The sequence below is a fragment of the Chiloscyllium punctatum genome, chromosome 11 (genome assembly GCF_047496795.1).
Source record: "Chiloscyllium punctatum isolate Juve2018m chromosome 11, sChiPun1.3, whole genome shotgun sequence".
Taxonomy (NCBI): domain Eukaryota; kingdom Metazoa; phylum Chordata; class Chondrichthyes; order Orectolobiformes; family Hemiscylliidae; genus Chiloscyllium; species Chiloscyllium punctatum.
In genome coordinates this window covers 97,296,959-97,322,872 of record NC_092749.1, presented here as the reverse complement: position 1 = coordinate 97,322,872, position 25,914 = coordinate 97,296,959, and the positions used below count along the sequence as shown (strand labels likewise).

Sequence of the window (25,914 nt, the reverse complement as noted above, 5' to 3'; positions counted from 1 at the left end):
TCATGAATGATTAAAGGAGTTGATAGGGTAAAAAGAGAGAGAGAAATTATTTGGTCTGGTGGAGAGTCCAAAATAATCAGACATAACCTTAAACTCAGAGCTCAGCCGTAAGGAAGTGATGCAATGTTTTACACAATGTTAATACTCTCGGTCCCTCTCCATTAAAAAGTTGCTGAGGTTGGGATGAACTGAAAATTTCAGAGTTTAAGATTGATCACATTGTTGTTAGGGAAGGATATTAAGTGATATACAGAAGATAACAGTCCAAAAGTGTGACGCTAAGGGTTAATGAAGGGCTTATGTCCAAAACGTGATTTCCCTGCTCTTCGGATGTTGCCTGACCTGCTGTGCTTTTCCAGTGCTACACTTTTCAACTCTGATCTCCAGCATCTGCAGTTCTCCCTTTCTCCGTAAACAAGGCAAGGCAAATAGAGCTAAGATGATCTAACCAGCCATGAGCTAGCTGACCAGCCTACTCATGATGCTTTATTCTGTGCTGAAATGGTCTTCAGCCTTGGTCAGCACTTAAGTCAAAAGATGGCGAGTCTGTCAATGTTCATTTGTTAGTACTCAATTTCTGCTGGACCACAGACTACACAGGGCGAAAGTAAGGACTGTAGATGCTAGAGATTACAGTCGTGAGTGCAGTGCTGGAAAAGCACAGCAGGTCAGGCAGTATCCACGGAGCGCCTCTTGTGTTGGGAAGTGGGTAGGTTGAGAAGAAGAAAGACAGACAAACAAGAGCCTCTTTAAAAGCCAAATAATTGTGGATGTTGTAAATCAGAAACAAAAGCAGAATTGCTGGAAAAGCTCAGCCCATCTGGCAGCATCTGTGAAGACAAAACAGACTTAACATTTCATGTCCAGTGACCCTTCCTCAGAACTGATGGAAGCTAAGAAAATGCCAGGGAGGAGGTAAGGAGTAAATGAGAAGTGGGGATAGAGCCCAAAGACAGAGTAGCAGTTGCACAGATAAACATGGGTAAATAGCTATTAACAGTCTCCATTAAAAGCTAAGAATAGGTAGCGCGTACTACCTAACAGACTATATGATAACAAGGCCTTGTATGACCTAGGGGGCTAGGTCATGGGGAGAGTTCAGGCCCTAAAATTATTGAACTCAATATTGAGTCTGGAGAGCTGACGGGTGCCCAAGCAGAAAATGATGTGCTCTTCCAGCTTGCGTGGAGCTTCACTGGAACACTATAGCAGGCCTGAGACAGAAAATGTTAGCCAGGAAAAAGTGTGGTGTGTTAAAGTGGCAAAGATTAACTCAGTGCAAGTTGGAAGAACAACAATTAATTTTCCACTTAGGAACCCTGAAGCCCTCCGGACTCTATATAGAGTTCAATAATTTTAGGGCCTGAACTCTCCCACGTCCTAGCCCCCTATACCACTCAACAGGCCTTGTTATCGCTGTCTGTCATTACATACTACCTATGGTTAGCCATTAACCATCTCCAATAACAGCTATTCACCCTCCTAGCCAGATCCTTATCTACTCCTTTGTCTGTTCATCTCTTTGGGCTCTATCCCCACCTATTTTGTTTACTCCTTACCCCCCCCCCCCCCCCCAACCATATCTTCTGCATATAAATTAACATTTTCCTAGGGCCTCTAGGTTCAATTTCAACAGGTCATGCTTGATGTCACAAGATTAGAAAGTGACCTGCTCCAGATCTGGCAGCCTGATTCCTCACTGGCACAACTTTCCAGTACTTCAGTGCATATAGTATCCCACGACAACAACCTAACCCATTTATTAAGATCTGAAGCAAAGGTATAAGATTATCCTGTAAACAGTTAGCCTTTCAGAAAGGTAGTCACTGATGAATGAAAAGTTATCCAGTTCTGTGTAGTCTATAACGTTAGCTGTTATATTTAGAATCATAGAGATGTACTGCATGGAAACAGACCCTTGGGTCCAACATGTCCATGCTGACTAGATAGCCGCACCTACCATCACCCGGCCCATATCCCTCCAAACCAGTCCTGTTCACATACCAATCCAAATGCCTTTTAAAATGTGGCAATTGTACCAGCCTCCACCACTTCCTTCTGGCAGCATTGTCCACACATGCACCATCCTCTGTGTGAAAAAGCTGCCTGTAGTCTCTTAAATATCTTTCCCCTCTCACCTTACACCAATGCTCTCTAGTTCTGGACTCCCCCACCCCAGGGAAAAGACCTTGTCTATTTACCCTATCCTTGCTCATGACTTTATAAACCTCTATAAAGGTCACCCCTCAGCCTCCAACACTCCAGGGAAAACAGCCCTAGCCTATTCAACCTTTCCCTATAGCTCAAATCCTCCAACCCTGGCAACATCCTTGTAAACCTTTTTTGAACCTTTTCAAGTTTCACAACATCCTTCCGATAGGAAGGAGACCAGAATTGCATGCAATATTCCAAAAGTGGCCGAACCAATGTTCTATTCAACCATATTTTTGTGCATGCCTAACAATATTTTAAAACTTGGCTTCAGTTAACACATGCCGCGATTTCCTGAACTTGTGTATTGGCATGTTTGCTCCCCATTAGTCAAATGCAAACTCTGCTGGCTTTGCAGCAGCTTGAATAGGCGATTAAACCTGACAATGAGATTTCACACATTACAGCAAATAAAAATCCCAGCCTGGCATCCTATTACATTTTAAAGATAAATAATATTTCAGTAACTTTCTTAACAAATCAACTAACAAATTATTCCAGCCAGCCAGTGTGACTGATTCTTCAGGTTAGCTTGAAATGTACTTTTCATACAACTAAGTTAATATCTGCAGTCCGACTGATCTACCTCACTTTGAATTAGCGAACTAAACTTGTGCATCTCTTGCCCCTTTTTATTTTATAAAGTTATACTTTTCCAAACAATCCCCACAGTAAATCCTTCCCTTTACATTTGTTGCTCTTATTTCCATTTTTCCCAAAATATACTTAAGCATTTTTGTGGAATTGTAACTAAACTAAGCAGTGATATTTAAACAAGACCAAAATGCTCTTGTCCCAATGTTATATTTCGCAATACTTCAAAACCACGTCGCACTCAACAAGACAAACAGCGTACTATCATTCCTGAGTTATATAATTGTTTGACTCATGAGAATAACTTTAAATCTCAGTTTAAATTTTAGTTTTCACTAGTTTTTTTTCCCCATCACGCCTATAAATCCCCTGTATATCTTTAACAGTTATTATCACAGTATGTACTGCTCTCTATTTTGGAGCATTACAGAAATTTGATAAAGCTTGCAATTTGTTTCAATACCTAGATTGTTTAGAGATCAGAAGCAACAGGCATCTAAGGGCCTTAGCATTCCACTCAACACCATCTCCTCAGTCTCAACTCAATACCTTCCAGTCGCTTTTTTTTTCTATTTTTGAACCAAATTTTTAGTTTGATTTCCCATGTAGCTAGGATAGTCTTACCACCAACAAACGCAGAATTAAATGCTTCTGCTGGGTTCAGACTTCAACGTGGAAAGATAAACTGTGGCCACCAGGGGTTGTGTCAGAAATTAAAGTGCGAGAAACTCAGTATAGGTTTCAAAGCTGAACTGCATCAATTGAATGCCCTGGTTCTCAGATTAAAACTCAATGTCCAATGTCTTGAGCTACTACTAGTAGCACTGGAAAATTATTCATAAATTGCTAATTCAACTTTTCTAAAGTAGTTCAAAAAATCTTCACTCAACCTATGAAGTTTCTAATCTTCATTTATACTATAAGTGGATTGCAGAGTAACTTTTTTTCCCCAGTTCAGTGAGACCCATTTCTAAAGGCATTGGATAATTCCATGAGAATCCACCCTTGTGAAGTTCAAAGTCACATCTTTCTAATTATTAGATAACATTCCTTTTAAAGTAATGAATTCCAATGCTGTTTTCATCCTTGAAATCAGATCAATGGATAATTGAAATTGCTACTTTAACAGAAAACAACTAACCAGTAATTATCAGAGGCAGATTGCGAGGAAAAGGCTCCATTTATAGTTCACCATATCTCCAGCATACATCTATAGTAATTTTGTTAAAATGAATGGATTTAAACTCTCGGTTTATAGTCAGAAATGTGCATTTATGTAGTGCCTTTAAATTAAGTAAAATCCCAGGGTCCTACACTGGATTGTTACCTGACACAATGGCACACACATCGACATGCAAAGGCAGATAACTAACTTTTTGGCTAATTAGAAAGGTTATAAAGAGCAATTTTAAAAAGGCAACCATAGAGGCTGACTGGTGCGGGAGAAAATTCCAGAGTTTAGGATCGAGACAGCTGAAAGCAGAGTGCAGTGACAAAATGAGGGATTGCACAAAAGCCCAACTCAAAAGAACATATGGGAGAGGCAGGGGTATTTATGCACAAATCTTTGATAGTGGCAGGACAGTTTAACAAAGCAGATTATAACACGTGGAATCGCGGGCTTTATAAATGATCGCAGAAAGTATAAAACCCAAGATACTGTGCTAAACCTACTTAAAACATTAGCTTGGTCCTCACTGGAATATTGAATGCAACTCTGGACACTATATTTTAGTACGAACTTTATGATTTTAATTTTGAAGACAGCTCAGGAGGCTTTTACTGGAATGGTTCCAGGGATGAGATCTCACGGATATACTGGTGAAGTTGGGGCTCTCCTCCGAGAAGGAGAAGCAAAGAGGAAACTTCATAGAGACATATAAAATCGTAAAGGATGTGGATAAAATAAATAAAGAGGAACAGATTCCAATGCCTGAAGACTGAATTACAGGAGAACATAGATGTCAGTCATTAGCTAGAAGTGTACTAGAGGGAAAGTATCAGAACTGACTCAGGAAAAGTTCAGATTTGGAATGTACTGCTTGCAAGGGTGCAAGATACAGATATAACTATAAGCTTATGAAAGATATTGGAAACAGACCCTTCGGCCCAACTTGTCCATGCCAACCAGGTATCCCAACCCAATCTAGTCCCACCTGCCAGCAACTGGCCCACATCCAGTCATATACCCATCCAGATGCCTTTTAAATGTTGCAATTGTACAAGCCTCCACCACTTCCTCTGGCAGGTCATTCCATACACATACCACCCTCTGGGTGAAAACGTTGCCCCTTAGCACTCCCCCACCTCAGGGGAAAGATTTTGTCTATTTATCCTATCCATGGCCCTCATGATTTTATAAACCTCTCTGAGGTCACTCCTCAGCCTCGACGCTCCAGGGAAAGCAGCCCTAGCCTATTCAGCCTCTCCCTATAGCTCAAATCCTCCAACCCTGGCAACATCCTTGTCAATCTTCTCTGAATCCTTTCAGGTTTCACAACATCTTTCCAATAGGATGGAGACCAGAACTGCATGCAATATTCCAAAAGTGGCCTAACCAATGTCCTGTATGGCCACAACATCACCTCCCAATTCCTTTACTCAATACTCTGACCAATAAAGAAAAGCATACCAAACCACCTTCTTCACTATCCTAACGAGCTGCTACTCCACTTTCAAGGAGCTATGAACCGACACTTCAAGGTCGCTTTGTTCAGCAACACTCCCTCGGACCTTACCACTTAAAGCTATGCCCCCTTGTAATAGCTGACTCCATACGTGGAAAAAGGTTCTCATGGTCAACCCTATCTAAACCCCTAATCATCTTGTACACCTCTATCAAGTCCCCCCTAAACCTTCCTTTCTCCAATGAAAACAGCCCCAAGTGCCTCAGCCTTTCCGCATATGATCTTCCTACCATGCCAGGCAACATCCTGGTAAACCTCCTCTGCACCCGTTCCAGTGCCTCCACATCCTTCCTATAGTATGGCGACCAAAACTGCACACAATACTCCAGATGCGGCCGCACCAGAGTCTTATACAACTGCAACATGACCTCAGGACTCCGGAACTCAGTTCCTCTACCAATAAAAGCCAGTACGCCATATGCCTTCTTCACCGCACTATTTACCTGGGTGGCAACTTTCAGAGATCTGTGTACATGGACACCAAGATCCCTCTGCTCATTCACACTACCAAGTATCCGACCATTAGCCCAGTACCCCATCTTCTTGTTACTCTTACCAAAGTGAATCACTTCACACTTACCTACATTGAACTCCATTTGCCACCTTTCTGCCCAGCTCTGCAGCTTATCTACATCCCGCTGTAACCTGCCACATCCTTCCTCACTGTCAACAACTCCACCGACTTTTGTATCATCCGCAAACTTGCTCACCCAACCTTCTAGCCCCTCCTCCAGGTCATTTATAAAAATGACAAACAGCAATGGTCCCAAAGCAGATCCTTGCGGAACACCGCTAGTAACTGCACTCCAAGATGAACCTTTACCATCAACTACTACCCTCTGTCTTCTTCCAGCCAGCCAATTCCTAATCCAAACCTCCAACTCACCCTCAATGCCATACCTCCGTATTTTTTGCAGTAGCCTACCATGGGGAACCTTATCAAACGCCTTACTAAAATCCATATACACCACATCTACCGCTTTACCCTCGTCCACCTCCTTAGTCAACTTCTGAAAGAATTCAATAAAGTTTTGAGGCACGACCTGCCCTTCACAAAACCATGCTGACTATCCTTGATCACATTATTCCTATCCAGATGCTCATAAATCCTATCCCTTGCAATTCTCTCTAAGACTTTGCCCACAACAGAAGTGAGACTCACCGGCCTATAGTTACTAGGGTTATCCCTACTCCCCTTCTTGAACAAGGGAACCACATTTGCTATCCTCCAGTCTTCTGGCACTATTCCTGTAGACAACGAGGACATAAAAATCAAGGCCAATGGCTCTGCAATCTCCTCCCTTGCTTCCCAGAGAATCCTAGGATAAATGCCATCAGGCCCAGGGGACTTATCTATTTTCACCCTTTCGAGAATTTCCAACACCTCTTCCCTACATACCTCAAAGCCATCCAGTCTAATTAATTGTGACTCAATATTCACATCGGCAACAATGTCCTGTTCCTGATTGAATACTGACGAAAAGTATTCATTCAGTGTCTCCCCAATCTCTTCAGCCTCCACACGCAACTTCCCACTACTATCCTTGACTGGACCCATTCCTAGCTGAAAATGTGTTGCTGGAAAAGCAGAGTGGGAGGGGGAATTAAAGTGTTCAGCCACGGAACGGTTGGGTCCTCTGGGACACCCCCACCAACCAACCCAACCACCCAGTGGCTGAACACTAACTCCCCTTCCGCCAAGGACATGCAGGTCCTTGGCCTCCTCCATCGCCAGACCATGGCAACACGACACCTGGAGGAAGAGCACCTCATCTTCTGCCTAGGAACCCTCCAACCACAAGGGATGAATGAATGCAGATTTCTCCAGCTTCCTCATTTCCCCTACCCCCAACTTATCTCAGTCCCAACCCTCTGACTCAGCACCGCCTTCTTGACCTGCAATCATCTTCCCGACCTCTCCGCCCCCACCCCCTTCACCTTAACCTCCTTCCACCTATCGCATTCCCAACACCCCTCTCCCAAGTCCCCCTCCCTACCTTTTATCTTATAGCTTGGCACACCCTCCTCATTCCTGAAGAAGGGCTTATGCCCGAAACGTCGATTCTCCTGCTCCTTGGATGCTGCCTGACCTGCTGCGCTTTTCCAGCAACACATTTTTGATCTTTAAGGGGCCCTATTCTCTCCCTAGTTATCCTTTTGTCCTTAATGTATTTGATAAAACCCTTTCAATTATCCTTAACTCTATTTGCCAAAGCTATGTTCTCCTTTTTGCCCTCCTGATTTCCTTCTTAAGTATACTCCTACTGCCTTTATACTCGAAGGATTCACTCGATCTATCCTGTCTATACCTGACATATGCTTCCTTCGTTTTCTTAACCAAACCCTCAATTTCTTTAGTTATCCAGCATTCCTCATACCTACCAGACCTTCCTTTCACCCTGACAGGAATATACTTTCTCTGGATTCTTGTTATCTCATTTCTGAAGGCTTCCCATTTTCCAGCCGTCCCTTTACCGGTGAACATCTGCCCCCAATCAGTTTTTGAAAGTTCTTGTTTAATACTGTCAAAATTAGACTTTCCCCAGTTTACAACTTCAACTTTTATATGTAGTCTATCCTTTTCCATCGCTATTTCAAAACGAATAGAATTATGGTCGCTGGCCCCAAAGTGCTCCCCCACTGGCACCTCAGTCACCTGCCCTGCCTGATTTCCCAAGAGGAGGTCAGGTTTTGCACCTTCTCTAGCATGTCCATCCACACACAATCAGAAAATGTTCTTGCACACACTTTACGAATTCCGCTCTATCTAAACCCTTAACACTGTAGTAGTCCTGGTCTGTGTTTGGAAAGTTAAAATCCCCCAACATAACTACCTTATTGCTCTTACACATAACAGATCTCCTCACAAATTTGTTTCTCAATTTCCCTCTGACTATTAGGTGATCTATAATACAATCCTAATAAGGTGAGCATCCCTTTCTTATTTCTCAGTTCCACCCAAATAACTTCCCTGGGTGTATATCTGGGAATATCCTCCCTCAGTACAGCTGTAATGCTGTCCCTTACCAAAAACGACACTCCCCCCTCCTCTCCTGCCTCCCTTTCTATCCTTCCTGTAGCATTTGTATCCAGGAACATTAAGCTGCCAGTCCTGCCCATCCCGGAGCCATGTTTCTGTAATTGCTATGATATCCCAGTCCCATGTTCCTAACCATGCCCTGAGTTCACCTGCCTTCCCTGATCGCCCTCTTGCATTGAAATAAATGCAGTTTTATTTAGCAGTCCTACCTCGTTCTCTGCTTTGTCCCGGTCTGCCCTGACTGTTTGACTCACCTTTGTTCTCAACTGTACCCGTATCAGATTGATCTCTTTCCTCACTATCTACCCCTCCAACACCCCCAAACTTACCCTCCTGAGCAGCTCTAGCTCCCTGCCAATATATTAGTCCCCTCCAAATTAGGTGCAATCCGTCCTTCCTGTAGAGGTCACTTCTATCCCAAAAGGGATTCCAATGATCCAAAAATGTGAATCCTTCTCCCATACACCAGCTCCTCAGCAATGCATTCATTTGCCCTATCCTCCTATTCCTGCCCTCACTAGCTTCTAGTACTAGGAACAATCCAGATATTACTACTCTTGAGGACCTCCTTTTTAAATTCTTGCATAACTTTGTAGTCTCCCTTCAGAATCTCAACTTTTTCCCTTCCTGCTAGCCCCTCTCCCCTTTGAGAACATTGTACACCGTCTTAGACATCCTTGATCCTGGAACCCAGCAAAGCAACACACCATTCCGATTCTTCACAGCTGGCCACAGAAACGTCTATCTGTACCTCAGACTAGACAGTTCCCTAAACATAATCCATCTCTTGGAACCTGACGTACCTCTCTTTGCATTAGAAACAGTCTCAATACCAGAAACTTGGCTGTTCGTGCTACGTTCCCTTGAGAATCCATCACCCCCTACATTTTCCAAAACAGCATACTTGTTTTAAATGGGGATAGCCACAGAAGACTCCTGCACGACCTGCCAACCTCTTACCTTTCCTGGAGTTAACCCATCTATGTGACTGTATCTACAACTTTTCTCCCTTCCTATAACTGCCTATCATATCCCCTTGCTCTTGTTAATTCCTCATTACCTCTGTCGGTCCAACCAATCCATTCGATCTGATAGTATTCGCAACCAACGGCATTTATAGTAGATATAATCGTCAGTAACACAACCACCCCCCCTAAACTCCTACATCCAACAAGAAGTGCATATCACTCTACTAAAGGTAATTTTTGCTTCTTTCAATCTACAGACCCAGAAAATGGCACTGTCTTATTCCTCTACAAAACATTGCTCCAGGTTAAATTAATACTTATGACTTATATTTTAAGTTGAATCAAGAGACATCTCAATAAAACATATAAATCAAGAAAGAACCCACTCTACTCACTACTGCAGATGTACTGTAAGGCTACGCTTAAAATATCCACTGTTTCTGTGCTGTGACCTCTCCCAAACAGGTTCCTCCAAGATTAGTTGTGAATTTCACTGTCTGTTAATCTTCCCAGATGCACTCCGATGTCTAGCGATACATGAATTCAATAGCATAGGCAGTAACTGTGCAGGTCCACTGCTGTGTCTGTTAACAATGTGGGCTTCTTTCGCTCTCTCTCTCTCGCACTGACCTGACCATGTGCTTCCTTTGTCTATTCCTCTCCCTTTTAAAAGTGCTTATGTTTTGACTGTTCTTTCCTCCAAAGTTCCAAAACAATGCAAGTGCATATAAAACAGTTATTGCTGCTCCTGGAATTAGAGGAAATCACCTCCAACACCTAAAATACCTCAAAAAAGATGCAGCTGTTCGAGTCAGAAATCTTTCCCATCCTCCATCTTGAATTACCCAGAATCCAATGCAGAGAAATGAGAAACAAAGGACAATGAAACTAACCAGGTTATTCTTCCAAAAAGCGCACTCAGACTCTACAGGTTATTTCTATGCTTTACTTTTCTACGATCCAGGAAGAGGCGAAGCCGACATTTGAATGTTAGGAAGAAAGTGTTTAAATTGGATGGAATACCTGGAGTTAACAGACTGGCGACCACGGATGTGAACGGAAGTGATACTCAATGGGGCTGTTCAATCAAACAACTGGTTCTGATGATGTAGCATCAACCTGTTAGTGAATTTAATTGGCTATCAGCAATATACCTGTTCAGTTTGAGAAAAGATTGAGTGATGAGAAGCCCCTTCATTAATAGATGTTTACATTGATTGGACACCTGGACAGTTCTTACAGAGGTGGAGAACCTGTAGCTCGAAATTCTGTTGAGGGGACAAGGCCTCCATAGTGTATTAAGTGCTTCCCCATTGAGTCCCAAATCACAGGACTTACTTGAATACATTCACAGCAACTACAACCGGAATCCCAAAAAGCTGAGCGATCTCTATCTGCTTTTGCAAATTACAGCACCCATCAGTCACCAGTTTCAGGTTCTACAAAAACAATGACAAGCCTTAAACAAAGAAACTTAAAAGGTTAAGTACAGAAATGCTCAAAACGCTGAGCAGGTCAGCAAGCACCTGCAGACAGACAAGCAGAGTTAACATTTCATCAGAACTGAATTCAGAAAACAGAGTCTGTAAACAAATATACTGGCAGGAAAAGTACACCTATAAATGGCTTCAATGCAGCTGGATTAGGGACGGTCAGCTAGTTTCACAACTTGTGCTTTTACATAAAATGAGAGCTTCCACAAACTTAGCTGGCATTCATTCCTCAATTGTGAAACCACATCTTATTAAATCTTTCAATGGTTTGGACTTATTCGGCCTATGTTAATTTATACAAAAGGAATAAATCAATCAAGAACATCTGAAGGAGTTAGAGCCCATGAGATTATGTAATCCTAACTGGTATTAAAGCACCTGCATACGTAGCTAAGGCATTTCTCAGGCCATCTTGTTTCATTATGCTTGGAAATTATTCGAAGATACAACTGCTCCAGAGAAAGCTCGTGAATAGAGAATCCCCTCTGGAGATGAGTGGTACCCACTGGTTCCATTCAGTCCATCACATCACAAAAAATAAAAAGTTTTATTGTATCAGAAATAATGCTACACTAAATTTCTTACTCAAATTATTTTGGGATTTAGATTAATTCCAAAACAAGCGGCAAATTCTTATTACTTACAACATTTTCTTTATTTTCACCATCTCAAATCTGATACTAACATGCCTGAAAATTATATTTGCACCTTAGAGTTTACGGTTTGAATATACGTTGAAATAATGCAATATGTTGAATATCTAAAAGTAATTTGTATGTTTATTTGGCGTAAAAAATAATATAAACTTATCCTTCCATTACTTTGCACATAATTCCCACAGATTTCTTTCATAGCACATTCCCAAACTTGTGATCTCTAACTCTTAGATGGACAAGCAGACACATAGGAAAGTCAACAACCATTCTGACTTCGAAATATATCGTCACCGGTGCTTGGTCAAAATCCTGGAACTCCTGACCCATGAGCACTAAGAGAGCTCCATTCATTAGACAGACTGCAGTTGTTAAAGAAAGCACATCACCATCTCTTTAAGTGAAATTTGGGACAAGGTATTAAATGCTGACCTTGCCAGTCAAGCTTTCATCCCCTAAAAAGGATGAAAGAAAAATTAAGACGCCAATGACCTCAATAAATATTGTTCAATACTGGGGCAACACAGTGGTTACCATCGCTGCCTTATGGTGCCAGGGTCCCAGATTAGATTCCAACCTCTGATGACTTGTCTGTGTGATGTTTGCACATTCTCCCAGTGTCTGTGTGGGTTTCCTCCAGATGGTCCAGTTTCCTCCCACAGGCCAAAGATGTGCAGGTAAGATGGATTGATCAAACTAAATTGTCCATAGTGTCCAGGGATGTGCAGTCTAGGTGGATTAGCAAATTCTTATTACTTCTATATTACTTAAGTGTTAACGAAACAATGTATCCTTGTTTGACATTAAATCCATAATTTGATAGTTAAGAATCCTGGTTGATAGATCTTTTGGCTACAATCTGATGTGGATAAGGTATATAAATTGGTCATCTTTATAAGCTAATAAAAGCATTTTTATTTTACATTACTGCTTTTAGATTAGTGGGACGGGGGCAATGATACACTCCTCCAACTGCAGTCATAACAAGTGCACATACAAGATTCTGGATTACATTACTACAGGAAACCTGAAGACTCTTCCGGTCTTTGTGACGTATACATACCTCCTCAGTGTACTCTTTTGATAGAGGTTTGCCTGCAGTGACCTGAAAGAGAACAAGTTAGTAACACTTGTTAACTTAAAGACAGATTCTCACACAGAAGTTCATGCCTGAAGTTATATTTTATACAAGCTATTTTTGGGTGAAATGCAAACAAAACAAAAACACAAAAATAAAAACAGTAGAAGTAGTACAAAAGAGGTAGCATTTCAGAATACCTTTCGCGACCATAGGAGATTCTAATCACTTCATAATCAAATCAAAAATGTCTAAATAATTGTTAAACATTGGCCATCACACGAAGAACTTGTGCACTGTTCCTCAAATTGTGACATCAGATTTCTTGATCCAACTTTGGGCAGATGGGGGCCTTAGTTTCACACCTCAATGGAAGTGTCAACATTTACAGTGCAGCTATCAACATTGACTGTACGGATTTGGATGTCAGACTGGATTGTGCGCTCAGGTTCTTGAAGTTGTATTTCAACATATCACCTTCTGATTTGGAGAATCACTTAATCATGATGTATTACAGCCTTGGACTATTGGGTACAAACTTCTATCATATTTCTCCATTGAACCTGAGCCATTGGGTGATTCCTAGTTCACAAACAAATTCTGACCAGCTTAAGTGAATGACAATACATTCAAAGCTTTACTTCCTTTCTCCAGACATCAATTTCTGCTCAATGCATCTTGTCTTGGTTATTTGACTATGTCTATGTATGGGAAAAGAAACCTTCTGTTGAAGACAGATCTAACTGGATAGAAGAACAGACTAGGGGGCAGAATGGTGCATTCTCGTTACTATGTTTACACCATCTACTCACATTGGGGCCTCCACCATGCATTTTCAAGGCACGGATTGTTGCCACAAGCACTACCACATTAGGCTTAAGGTCTGATGTTCTGCACTTGATGTTGAAGAACTTCTCCATCCCAATATCAGCACCAAAGCCTGCTTCAGTCACTGAAAAATAAGACACAAACAACCTAGAACTTCAAAATGTAGATTTGTGTATGCAATCAAATGTCATCAATTTGCCCATTAATGAAATTATAACTCACCTTTATCTCAAGTTCCTTCCATCTGTCTTGAATCTATATCGTTTTATATTCTTTAGAGAAAAGCTTATTGATTTTGGGCCTAAAATTAATAATCGAGTTGCCCATATTGTATTTTATGGAGTACGTTCTGCAATTCTGCCATTCTGTGTAGAGGGGCTTTCTAATTTATCTCCTAAATAGCGTATCTCGATTTCAATAACAGTACATATTAGTCCAGTTGTGGTATAACCAAAATTTTGTAAGCTGTAGCAAGATTTCCTCCATTTTGTAGTCATGAAGGCCAACATCAATTAGCCTTTCGGATTATCCTTTCAGCCTAACTTATACATTTTAGTAAAATAAAATGAAGAACCGCGGATGCTGAAGATCTGAAACCAGAACAGATAATCCTGGAAAATCTCAGCAGGGTCTGGCAGGCTCTGCATGGAGAAAGTAGAGTTAGAGTTGAGTGACCCTTCTTCAGAATCCGGTTAAAGTTAACTTTGCTTTCTCTGCAGAGTCTGCCAAACCTGCTGAGTTTCTCCAGTAATTCCTGTTTGTGTTCTATGCCTTTGTGATTAGTATACATAAGCTCCTAAATCAGTCTGGCTCACCACTGTTTAGATCCACATTATTTAACCTTTTTAATTCAAAATGGACACCTCACACTGGGTGTTCAAATTCATTTATTTTGGGTTTATTACCCATTCACTTAATCTATTAAAATGCTTAATTATTTTACTGTTCCTGTCTAATTCTATGTCATTACAATCTTGAATATACAATTCCAAATCATTAATGAAAACATTGAGGAGTTGAAGCTCCAGGACATATCCTTGTGCGACACCACCAATTAATTCCTTCCAGTTTGGGTATTTGCACATTTTATTCCTAAATTTCCTTTTTACAATCCTCAACCTAATCTAACATTGTTATGCAGAATGTTCTCAAACACCTTCAGAATTGCATAAAAACTATAGACATGATTATTTCCTCCTCTATATTTTAGGTACAGCCTCAAAAAAAAGTTAAATATGTAAGACATGACCCACCCTCAATAAACCAATGTTGCACTTCTTAAATTAGTTCAAATTTCTTTAGAATTTTAGAATTAGAATCCCTATAGTATGTAAACAGGTCCTTCATCCCAACTAGGCCACACCAATCCTGCAAAGAGTAACCCACCCAGACCCATTCCCCTACCCTATATTTATTCCTGACTAATGCACCTAACCTACATATCCCTGCACACGGTGGGCAATTTAGCGTGGCCAATTAATCTAACCTGCACATTCTTGGACAGAGTGGTCAAATGTTACATTTGTTACCAATACGATGTAAAACAACAACAGAATAAACACTAGTGTTCTAATATATATCACACACACACACTCATACCCATTTTGGCATATGCATTGACAAATTATATCTGTAAACATATTTATGACAATATATTGTAAAGTCAATTAACAATTAAACTATTTCTACACTAAAAAAGTAAAGCATTCACAATAATTGCCTTTAAACAATTTAAATAGTCAAGTGAGAGTTCAATGCTAAAAGTCCGAATTAAGCAACTTTGGACAACCACTTTTGCAGGTGACTGGATCACAGATATATTAATGCTGTTATGCACATCGTGTGGAGTTTTAATTTTCACTGCAGATTTTCAAGGGTTACCAAGATTCACCAGTTCATGCATCATCATCTTCAATTCTTGCTAAGACAAAAGGAAGAGTCTCCTGTTTTCGCACAGGGTTGAGGGAATAATTTGAATGTGAAGGAGGAGTCACCAACATTTAACGTTCAGATATCAATGGCTTGTTATTTTGTGCAAACTCCAACTACTGTTGCATTACAACATTCCCACCCATTCCTTTGTTAGTGACTCAAGTATAGCCAAAATTTTGAATTTCCAGGGAAACAGTTGCTAAGATTGGATTGTGAAGTCTAGAGGATGCAAAATGACGTACTGTTGATCAACAGGATCGCCTCAATATTAGTATCCTCCCAGGTGAATTCTCTTTGGCTCTAGATTGGGAAAAATACAAAGTAACGACGTATACTTACATAGTGTCTTTGTCATAGTTAAACATCCCAAGGCGCTTCACAGAATATCAGAATTATGTTGCAGAAGGCCATTGGTTCTGCAGTTGCTCTGAGTATTTTGACTTGGCTCCATCTCCAGCCTTATCCCCAAACTCCTGCATGCTGTTTCTTTTTTAAATAATTATCCAATGCCCTCTTGAAACCTCAAGCGAACCTGCCTCCTCCACACTTCTAGACATTAATACAATGAATTGTCTGAACATGGTATGCAAAGTGTTTTTGCCCTCACTCCCACATGTACTTCTTTTGCAAAGTACTTTTTTAAAGAAGTGTTTTCCGGTTCTCGATGTTCAGTGGTTGAGAATGGTTTCAGAGTGAGTACATTTTCTTCCTCTTTACTATGTCAAGAGTTTGCCTCCCCAAGGAGCACATCACTACTTTTCCCAATGTATCCACACAACCGAAGTTTTCATCTCTGAAACTATTCTTCTAAACATCTTCTATACTCTGTCCAATGCATTCACGATCTTTGTAAAAGCGTAGTGTCCAGAGCTGTACACTATCGTCCATCTGACATCTAGTCAGTGTTCTATGAAGGTTCAACATGACCTGCCTGCTATTGTGAATTAGACCCCTATCAATGAAGCGAAGTGTTCAAAACAAAAGAAGTTCTAGATATCGGAATTAAAAATCACACACCAGGTTATAGTCCAACAGGTTTATTTGCAAGCACTAACTTTCGGAGCGCTGCTCCTTCATCAGGTGGTTGTGGAATACAAGAGCATAAGACAAAATTTATAGCAAACCTTTACAGTGTGATATAACTGAAATCATATGTTGAAAAAGACCTGGAATGTTTAAGTCTCTCATCTTTTAGAATGAACATGTTGGTTTCAGTTCTTTCATACGTAATTCGCAGAACTTCTTTAAAGTTACATTCTCAAGTGAACTTTAACAATTGGTGTCATGCCAGCCCTAAAAATGCATTTAAGGTCTGAGGTGCCCTATGCCAATGTTCAGACTGATTCTAAACTAAGAAACGGGTTTGCAGAATCTTACATGGATTCATGCAGTTTTTGAGCAAAATGAAATGTAATTCTGCAAGTATAAATTCACCCCCACAAACTTTTGTGGGGCGGTGTCGGTGAGTGTGTGCATGTATGTGTACATATGTGTGTGTGTGTAAAGGGGAATAAGTCTGTGCGAAAATGCACGTGTGTGGGAGTGTGTGTGTTTGTGCATGAGTGTATACGCATGCGTAGGTAGGAGCATGGGTGTCTGTGTCTTTCTGTGAGTGTGCATCTGTCGGTGTCTGTTCATGTCACACTACAGGTGACCACATTGCCCAACAGACACCATTCCTACAGACCCATATTCCCACGCAGACCCTCTCTCATATGCTCACACATAGTCCCACACACTCAGGCACACACATACACTCTCTCACACACACTCATAACATCCCCCACCACACACACACACAATCATACAAGTTTGTGGGGTGAATTTGTACTTGCAGAATTGCATTTTATTTTGCTCAAAAACAGCACAAATCCATGTAAGATTCTACAAATCCATTTTTTAGATTAGAATCAGTCTGAACATTGTGGCACAGACAGCTTCACACAGGGCACCTCACACCTTAAATGCATCATCTGGACCGACATGACATCAATTGTTAAAGTTCACTTGAGAATGTAACTTTAAAGTTCTGCGATTTACATCTGAAAGAACTGAAACCAACACGTTCATTCTAAAAGATGAGACTTAAACAATCCAGGGCTTTTTCAAAACATAATTTCAGTTACATCACACTATAAACTTTTGCTATAAATTCTGTGTCTTAAGATCTTATACTCCACAACCACCTGAAGGAGTAGCATTCCAAAACCTAGAGCTTCCAAATAAACTTTTTGGACTATAAACTGGTGTTGCATGATTTTTAACTGTTTAAATTTCAACTCAGTTTGGCTTGCTTAGATGACAGACACATGTTGCTAGAAACAAGATTCCATTCAGTTTCCTTCCAAAAGTAGGATTTCCTTTCCAGTCCACATATCTCATTCTTATCCTTTTGCCATCTACTAATTCCGAGAATGCTGAACATGTCTATGGCTGGGCTCCCTTGAAAATTGGCAGCACGCATACTTGGGTCCTGTATAAATTATCAATTTTAGGCCAGAGAAAGGAGCAGCAAGATGAAAATTCTGAAGCACTTAAAAAAAAATTACAGAGGAAAACTAAGATTTTTATATAGCTTTTCAACAACACTATTTAAATCAGCACCTCAAACATCATGGTTAATCACAGTGCTTGCACAGCACAGACCAACAGACAGACCTCAAATATGAGGACAAACTTGTTCACTTTGAACTAGTACCACATGGTGTGTCGAGTTTGCTAGATGAAGTAAATTTCTAATTCCATAAAATTGTTGAGATGGATTCTACTCAAATGTACCATCCTTATCACAGTTAGTTTGTGCACTGCAACATATCCTCCTCAGCCAGTACAGTCATTGTAAGTCAGATCCGTTCTTGGAAAGAAAGCTCATTATGTGCAAAAGGAAGGAAGTAGCAATTGTAACTCCATACACTGGATGCTTGAGACCATTTATAAAGGAAATGCCGTAGGAAAATGGATCAGCTCTGTGCTGAACTTGCACTCGAGTGGATCATGCAGCTGTTCACTCCTCAGTAAATTGCAAATATCTGTCATCAAGTTCCTTTTTCTGTCTGAAGCCTAATTCATTCCCATCACCCCTAACCTTGCTACCATTCGTTGGCTCTCAATTCAGCAATGGCTCATTTTCACAGTCAAACCCCTTCACACCCTCCCTAATCCTTATTTAGGTAACCTGCTTGGTCCCACAGTCTTCAGAGTTCTTTGTGCTCAATCCTGGCATTCGGAGCATCTTGATTTTAATCTCTCAATTATTTTAAAAGTATTCTTGACAATGAATTCCAAAATAGAATTGACAAGTCAAAAGAGACAGAAGTAGAATGACATTGTTCCAAAAGAGATTTTCCAGAAAAAAAAAATCAGCTTTTGTGCATTTGAAAACTCTTGCAAGTTAATTATTTACTTTTGTAAATTGAGGAAATCAATGGGAAGAAAAAAAATCTACAAAAACAAGACAGATGAACACTGGTTAATCCAGAGAACAATAAGAATGGTTTGGCCTGCGTTACTCATAGGGAAAAAGGTGCACAAGCACATCAGTTATAGAGATGTACAGCACAAAAGCAGACCCCTCGGTCCAACTCGTCCATTCCTGGCTCAAAGGTAAAATACAGAGGGTGGTGGTGGTGGAAGGTTGTTTTTCAGACTGGAGGCCAGTCACCAGTGGAGTGCCACAAGGGTCAGTGCTGGGTCCACTACTTCACGTCATTTATATAAATGATTTGGATGTGAACATAGTAGGGGTTGTTAGTAATTTTCCAGTTCAAACCAAAATTGGAGGTGTAGTAGACAGAGAAGAAGGTTACCTCAGATTACAGCAGGATCTTGATCAGATGGGCCAGTGGACTGAGAAGTGGCAGATGGAGTTTAATTCGGATAAATGCGAGGTGCTGCATTTTGGAAAAACAAATCAGAGCAGGATCTCTGCACTTGACGGTAAGGTCCTAGGGAGTGTTGCTGAACAAAGAAACCTAGGAGTGCACATTCATAGCTCCTTGAAAGTGGAGTTGCAGGTAGATAGGATAGTGAAGAAGGTAATGATATGCTTTCCTTTATTGGTCAGAGTATTGAGTACAGGAATTGGGCGATCATGTTGCAACTATACAGGGCATTGGTTAGGCCACTTTTGGAATATTGCATAAAATTCTGGTCTCCTTCCTATCGGAAAGATGTTGTGAAACTTGAAAGGGTTCAGAAAAGATTAACAAGGATGTTGCCAGGGTTAGAGGAGTTGAGCTACAGGAAGGGGCTGAATAGGCTGGGGCTGTTTTCCCTAAAGCGTTGGAGGATGAAGGGTGACCTTATATAGGCTTATAAAATCATGAGGGATATGGCTAGGATAAATAGACACGGTCTTTTCCCTGGGATGGGGGAGACCAGAACTAGAGGGCATAGTTTTAGGGGGAGTTGTAAAAAGGGACCCGAGAATGGTGCGTGTATGAAATGAGCTGTAAGAGGAACTGGTGAAGGCTAGTACAACTGCAACATTTAAATCTGCATGTGTAAATGAGTAGGAAGCGTTTAGATGGATATGGGCCAAGTGCTGGCAAATGGGACTAGATTAGTTTAGGATATCTGTTCGAAATGGACGAGTTGGACCGAGGGGTCTGCTTTTGTGCTGTACATCTCTATAACTGATGTGCCTGTGCACCTTTTTCCCTATGAATAACGCAGGCCAAACCATTCTTATTGTTCTCTGGATTAACCAGTATTCATCTGTCTTGTTTTTGTAGATTTTTTTCTTCCCAATGATTTCCTCAATTTACAAAAGTAAATAACTAACTTGCAAGAGTTTTCAAATGCACAAAAGCTGATATGTTTTTTTTCTGGAAAATCTTTTTTGGAACAACTGTCATGGAACAGTTCTGTATCCAAATGGCCAGTTCTCCCTGTATTCCTTGAGGTCTAACTTTGCTAACCAGTCCCCTATGGGGAATCTTGTCGAACGCCTTACTGAAGTCCATATAGATCACACTATTCCTGAAGAAGGGCTTTTGCCCAAAACGTCAATTCTCCTGCTCCATGGATGCCACCTGACTTGCTGTGCTTTTCCAGCACCACATGCTTGACTCCATATAGAGCACGTCCACCGCTCTGCCCTCATCAATCTTCTTTGTTACTTCTTCAAAATACTCAATCAAGTTTGTGAGACACGATTTCCCACGCGCAAAGCCACGTTGACGATCCCTAATCAGTCCTTGCCTTTCTAAATATGTGCAAACCCGGTCCCTCAGGATTCCCTCCAACAACTTGCCCACCACAAACATCAGGCTCACTGGTCTATAGTTTCCTGCGTTGTCCTTACCACCCTTCTTAAACAATGGCACCACATTAGCCAATCTCCAGTCTAGGGTACACCTGATCAGCTCCTGGGAGTTTATCTACCTTAATGCTTTTCAAGGTATCCAGCACTTCTTCCTCTATAATATGGACATTTTTCCAAGAAATCACCATCCATTTCCCCACATTATTTATGTTCCACACCCTTTTCCACCATAAACACTGATGCAAAATAATCGTTTAGTATCTTCCCCCATCTCCTGCGGCTCCACGCAAAGGCTGTCTTGCTGATCTTTGAGGAGCACTATTCTCTCTTTTGTCCTTAATATATTTGTAAAAACCCTTTGGAATCTCCTTAACTCTATTTGCTATCTCATGTCCCCTTTTTGCCCTCCTGATTTCCATCAGGAGCATAGTCCCACTGCCATTATACTCTAAGGATTCTCTTGGTCGCTCCTGTCTATACCTGGCATCTGCTTCCTTCTTTTTCCTAACCAAAACCTCAGTTTCTCTCGTCATCCAGCATTCCCTACAAATACCAGCCTTTCCTTTCACTCTAACAGGAATATATTGTCTCTGGACTCTCGTTACCTCTTTTGTAAAGGCTTCCCATTTTTCAGCCATCCCTTTACCTGCGAACATCTGCCCTAAATCAGCTTTTGCAAGTTCTTGCCTAATACCATCAAAATTAGCATTCCTCCAATTTAGAACTTCAACTTTTAGATCCAGTCTATGCTTTTCCATCACTATTTTAAAACAAATAGAATTATGGTCGCTGGCCACAAAGTGCTCCCCCACTGACATCTCAGTCACCTGCCTTGCCTTATTTCTCGCGAGTGGTACAAAACTTGACCTTTATCTAGTAGGTACATCCACATACTGAATCAGAAAATGTTCTTGTACACATTTTACAAATTCCTCTCCATCTAAACCTTTAACACTGTAGTAGTCCTGGTCTATGTTTGGAAAGTTAAAATCCCCTACCATAACCACCCTATTATTCTTACAGATACTCTGAAGTGAAGGTTCAACTCCTGCAACATTAACATAACAAATAATTTGATATTCTTCCCTTTCTTGTTGATTTGATTTTTTTTTTAAAAAGAACAGGCTTCTGCTTATATAGCAATTTCATGGCAGATGTCCCAAAGCACTATGCAGCTAATGAAGTACTTTTGAAGCGTAATCACTGTTGGAATGGAGAAATCGCAGCAGCTAGTTTGCGCACACCTAGCTCCCGCAAACTACAATGGGATAACTAACCAATTAGACCATAAGAAACAGGAGCAGAAGATGGTCATTTAGTTTTGATTTGGAGATACCAGTGTTGGACTGGGGTGTAAAGTTAAAAATCACGTGACACCAGGTTATAGTCCAACAGGTTTAATTGGAAGCACACTAACTTTTGAAGCGACACTCCTGATGAACTACCACTTGGAGTGTCGCTCTGAAAGCTAGTGTGCTCCCAATTAAACCTGTTGGACTATAACCTGGTGTTGTGTGATTTTTAATGTCATTTAGTTTAATGATTCTGATCTGGCATTCACTGATATCTGATAATGCTCAACTCCAGTTTCCTGCTTCTCCCCCAAAACCCTGGATTCCCTTACTTGATTAAAAATTGCTCTATCTCAGCCTTGAAAATGCTTTATGACCGAGCCTCAACTATCCACAGATTCAACTAGCCTTAGAAGAAATTGCTCCTCATCTGTGTCTTAAAATGTACGATGCCTTATTCTGAGATTATGCCCTTTGGTCCTAGATTCTCCCACAAGGGGCAGCAACCTTTTTACACTTACCCTGTCAAATCACTTAAGAATTTTATATGCTCCAGTAGGGTCACCACTCACTGTTCTGTATTCCAATGAGTACAGGTCCAATATATGCAACTTCTTCTCAATACAGTCCCTGCCCTACCTGGTATCAGCTCAGTGAACAGTCTCTGGACAACCTCCAATGCAAGAATATTGCTCCTTCAATAAAGAGTCAATAAAGGGGCACAAAACTGTTCAAACTTTTCAAGCTGTGGTCTTATATGATATTAGCAAAACCTTGGTGTTTTCATATTTGCCTTCCCTATTAAAGTGCTGAACTTGGCTGCTAGCATTTTGTGCTTCATGGGTGAGGATTCCATTGGTTCCAAAGATTTCTGCAGTCTTTCTAAAGGATTCTGGGTAATCCAAGATGGACGATGGGAAAAATTTCTGGCTGTAACAGCTGCTCCTTTTTTGAGGTATTTTAGGTGTTGGAAGTGATTCCCTCGAATTCCAGGAGCAGCAATTACTGTTTTATATACTGTTGCATGTTTTTTCCTCCAAAGTTCCAAAACAAAGTCAAAACAACAGCACTTCTAAAAGTGAGAGGAACAGACAAAGGAAGCATATGGTTAGGTCAGTGCAGGAGACAGAGAGAGAAAGAAACCCACATTGCTAACTGACACAGCAGTGAACATGCACAGTTACTGCCTTTGTTGTTTGAATTCATGTATCGCTGGACATCGGAGTGCATCTGGGAAAATTAACAGACAGTGAAATTCACAACTAATCTTGGAGGAACCTGTTTGGGAGAGGTCACAGCACATAAACAGATAAGTGAATATTTTAAGTGTGGCCTCACAGTAAGTCTGCACTAGTGAGTAGAGTGGGTTCTTTCTTGATTATGTGTTATTTTGAGATATGTCTGTTGATTAAACTTAAAAATATAAGCCATCAGTATTAACTTAACCTGGGAGTAGTGTTTTGTAGAGGAATAAGACAGAATGATTTTCTGGGTCTGTAGATTGAAAGTAGTAAAAATGGCTTTTAGTAGAGTGATATGCTCTTCTTGTCAGATGTGGGAGTTTAGGGAAAGTTTACGGGTTACTGAGGATTATATCTTCAATAAATGCAGTTGGTTGCAATTGCTATCAGATTGAATGCATGGAAAGACAGTTAGATGTAATGAGGAATTTAAAAGAGCAAGGGGATGTGATGGAAGGCAGTTATAGGAAGGGAGAAAAGTCGCAGATATAGTCACGTAGATGGGTTAACTCCAGGAAAGGTGAGAGAGGTAGGCAAGTAGTGGCTATCCCCATTTCAAACAAGTATGCTGTTTTGGAAAATATAGGGGGTGATGGATTCTCAGGGGAATGTAGCACAAATAGCCAAGTTTCTGGTATTGAGACCAGCTCTAATGTAATGAGGGGTATGTCGAGTTGCAAGAGATCAATTGTGTTAGGGGATTCTCTAGTCCAAGGTACAGACAGACGTTTCTGTGGCCAGCAGCGAAAAGTCACAATGATGTGTTGCTTCCCTGGTGCCAGGATCAAGGATGTCTCAGAGAGGGTGCAGAATATTCTCAAGGGGGATAGAAACCAGGAGGTCATTGTACACATTGGAACTAACTACACAGGAGGGGAAAAGGTTGAGATTCTGAAGGGAGATTACAAAGAATTAAGTAGGAAGTTAAAAAGGAGATCCTTAACAGTAGTAATATCTGTATTAATCCCGGTGCTATGAGCTAGTGAGGGCAGGAATAGAAGGATAGAGCAGATGAATGCCTGGCTGAGGAGCTAGTGTATGCAAGAAATATTCACATTTTTGGATCATGGAATCTCTTTTGGGATAGAAGTGACTTGTACAAGGAGCTCGGATTGCGCCTAAATTGGAAGGATAACAATATGTTGACAGAGAGATTTGCTAGAGTTGCTCAGGAGGATTTCAACTAGTAAGGTTGCGCGGTGGGCGGGGGGGGGGGGGGGAGAGGAGAGAGGGAAGGAATCCCAAGGAGATAATGAGGAAAGAGATCAATCTGATACTGGTACAGTTGAGAACAAAGGTGAGTCAGACAGTCAGGGCAGGCAGGGACAAAGCAGAGAACAAACTCAGACTGATAAATTAAATTGCAATTATTTCAATGCAAGAGGCCGAACAAGGAAAGCAGATGAACTCAGGGCTTGGTTAGGAACATGGGACTGGGATATCATAGCAATTACAAAAACATGGCTGAGTGATGGACAGGACTAGCAGCTTAAATGTTCCTGGATACTAATGCTACAGAAAGGACAGAAAGGAGGCAAGAGAGGAGAAGGATTGGCAGTTTTGATAAGGGATAGCATTACAGCTATGCTGAGGGAGGATATTCCCGGAAATACATCCAGGGAAGTTATTTGGGTGGAACTGAGAAATACGAAAGGGATGATCACCTTATTGGGATTGTATTATAGACCCCCTAATAGTCAGAGGGAAATTGAGAAACAAATTTGTAAGGAGATCTCAGTTATCTGTAAGAACAATAGGATGGTTATGGTAGGGCATTTTAATTTTCTAACATATAAAGGGACTGCCACAGTGTTAAGGGTTTAGATTAGATTAGATTCCCTACAGTGTGGAAATAGGCCCTTCAGCCCAACCAGTCCACACAAACCCTCCAAAGAGTAACCCACCCAGACCCATTTCCCTCTGACTAATGCACCCAACACTGGGCAATTTAGACCAGCACATCTTTGGACTGTGGGAGAAAACCCACGCAAACACGGGGAGAACGTGCAAACTCCAAACAGATGGTCACCCAAGGATGGAATTAAACCTAGGACCCTGGTGCAGTGAGGCAGCAGTGCTAACCACTGAGCCACCGTGCCGCCCCTTTTGAGCTTCTTGTACTTTTCTTGTGGAAGCGGAGGTGGAACACCGACCTGCCAAAGCGCAACAGACCCAGACCCATTCCCTTAACACTACAGGCAATTTAGCATGGCCAATCCATCTAATCTGCACATTTTTTTTTGGACTGTTGGAGGAAACCGGAGCACCCGGAGGAAACCCATGCAGACACAGGGAGAGTGTGCAAACTCCACACAGTCAGTCAGTCACCTGAGGCGGAAATTGAACCCGGGTCTCTAGCGCTGTGAGGCAGCAGTGCTAACCACTGTGCCACCATGCCGCTTTTAGATGGAGAGAAATTCGTAAAGAGTGTACAAGAACATTTTCTGATTCATTACGTGGATATACCTACTAGAGAAGATGCAAAACTTGACTTACTCTTGGGAAATAAGGCAGGGCGGGTGGCTGAGATGTCAGAAGGGGAGCACTTTGGGGCCAGCAACCATAATTGTATTAGCTTGAAAATAGTAATGGAAAACGATAGACCAGATCTAAAAGGTGAAGTTCTAACTT

At 41.2% G+C, this 25,914-nt stretch overlaps 1 protein-coding gene across 1 annotated transcript in view; it reads right to left on the bottom strand.

The window, feature by feature from the left end:
* Window positions 1–25,914, bottom strand: part of mthfd1l (methylenetetrahydrofolate dehydrogenase (NADP+ dependent) 1 like) — a 171,826-nt gene that overhangs the window by 58,494 nt on the left and 87,418 nt on the right. Inside the window, exons 21-23 of the mRNA XM_072581340.1 lie at window positions 13,537–13,676; window positions 12,710–12,751; window positions 10,839–10,939 (exon numbers count right to left, since the gene is read on the bottom strand). Coding sequence (XP_072437441.1) covers window positions 10,839–10,939; window positions 12,710–12,751; window positions 13,537–13,676 — 283 coding nt within the window. The remainder of the gene's footprint in view (window positions 1–10,838; window positions 10,940–12,709; window positions 12,752–13,536; window positions 13,677–25,914) is intronic.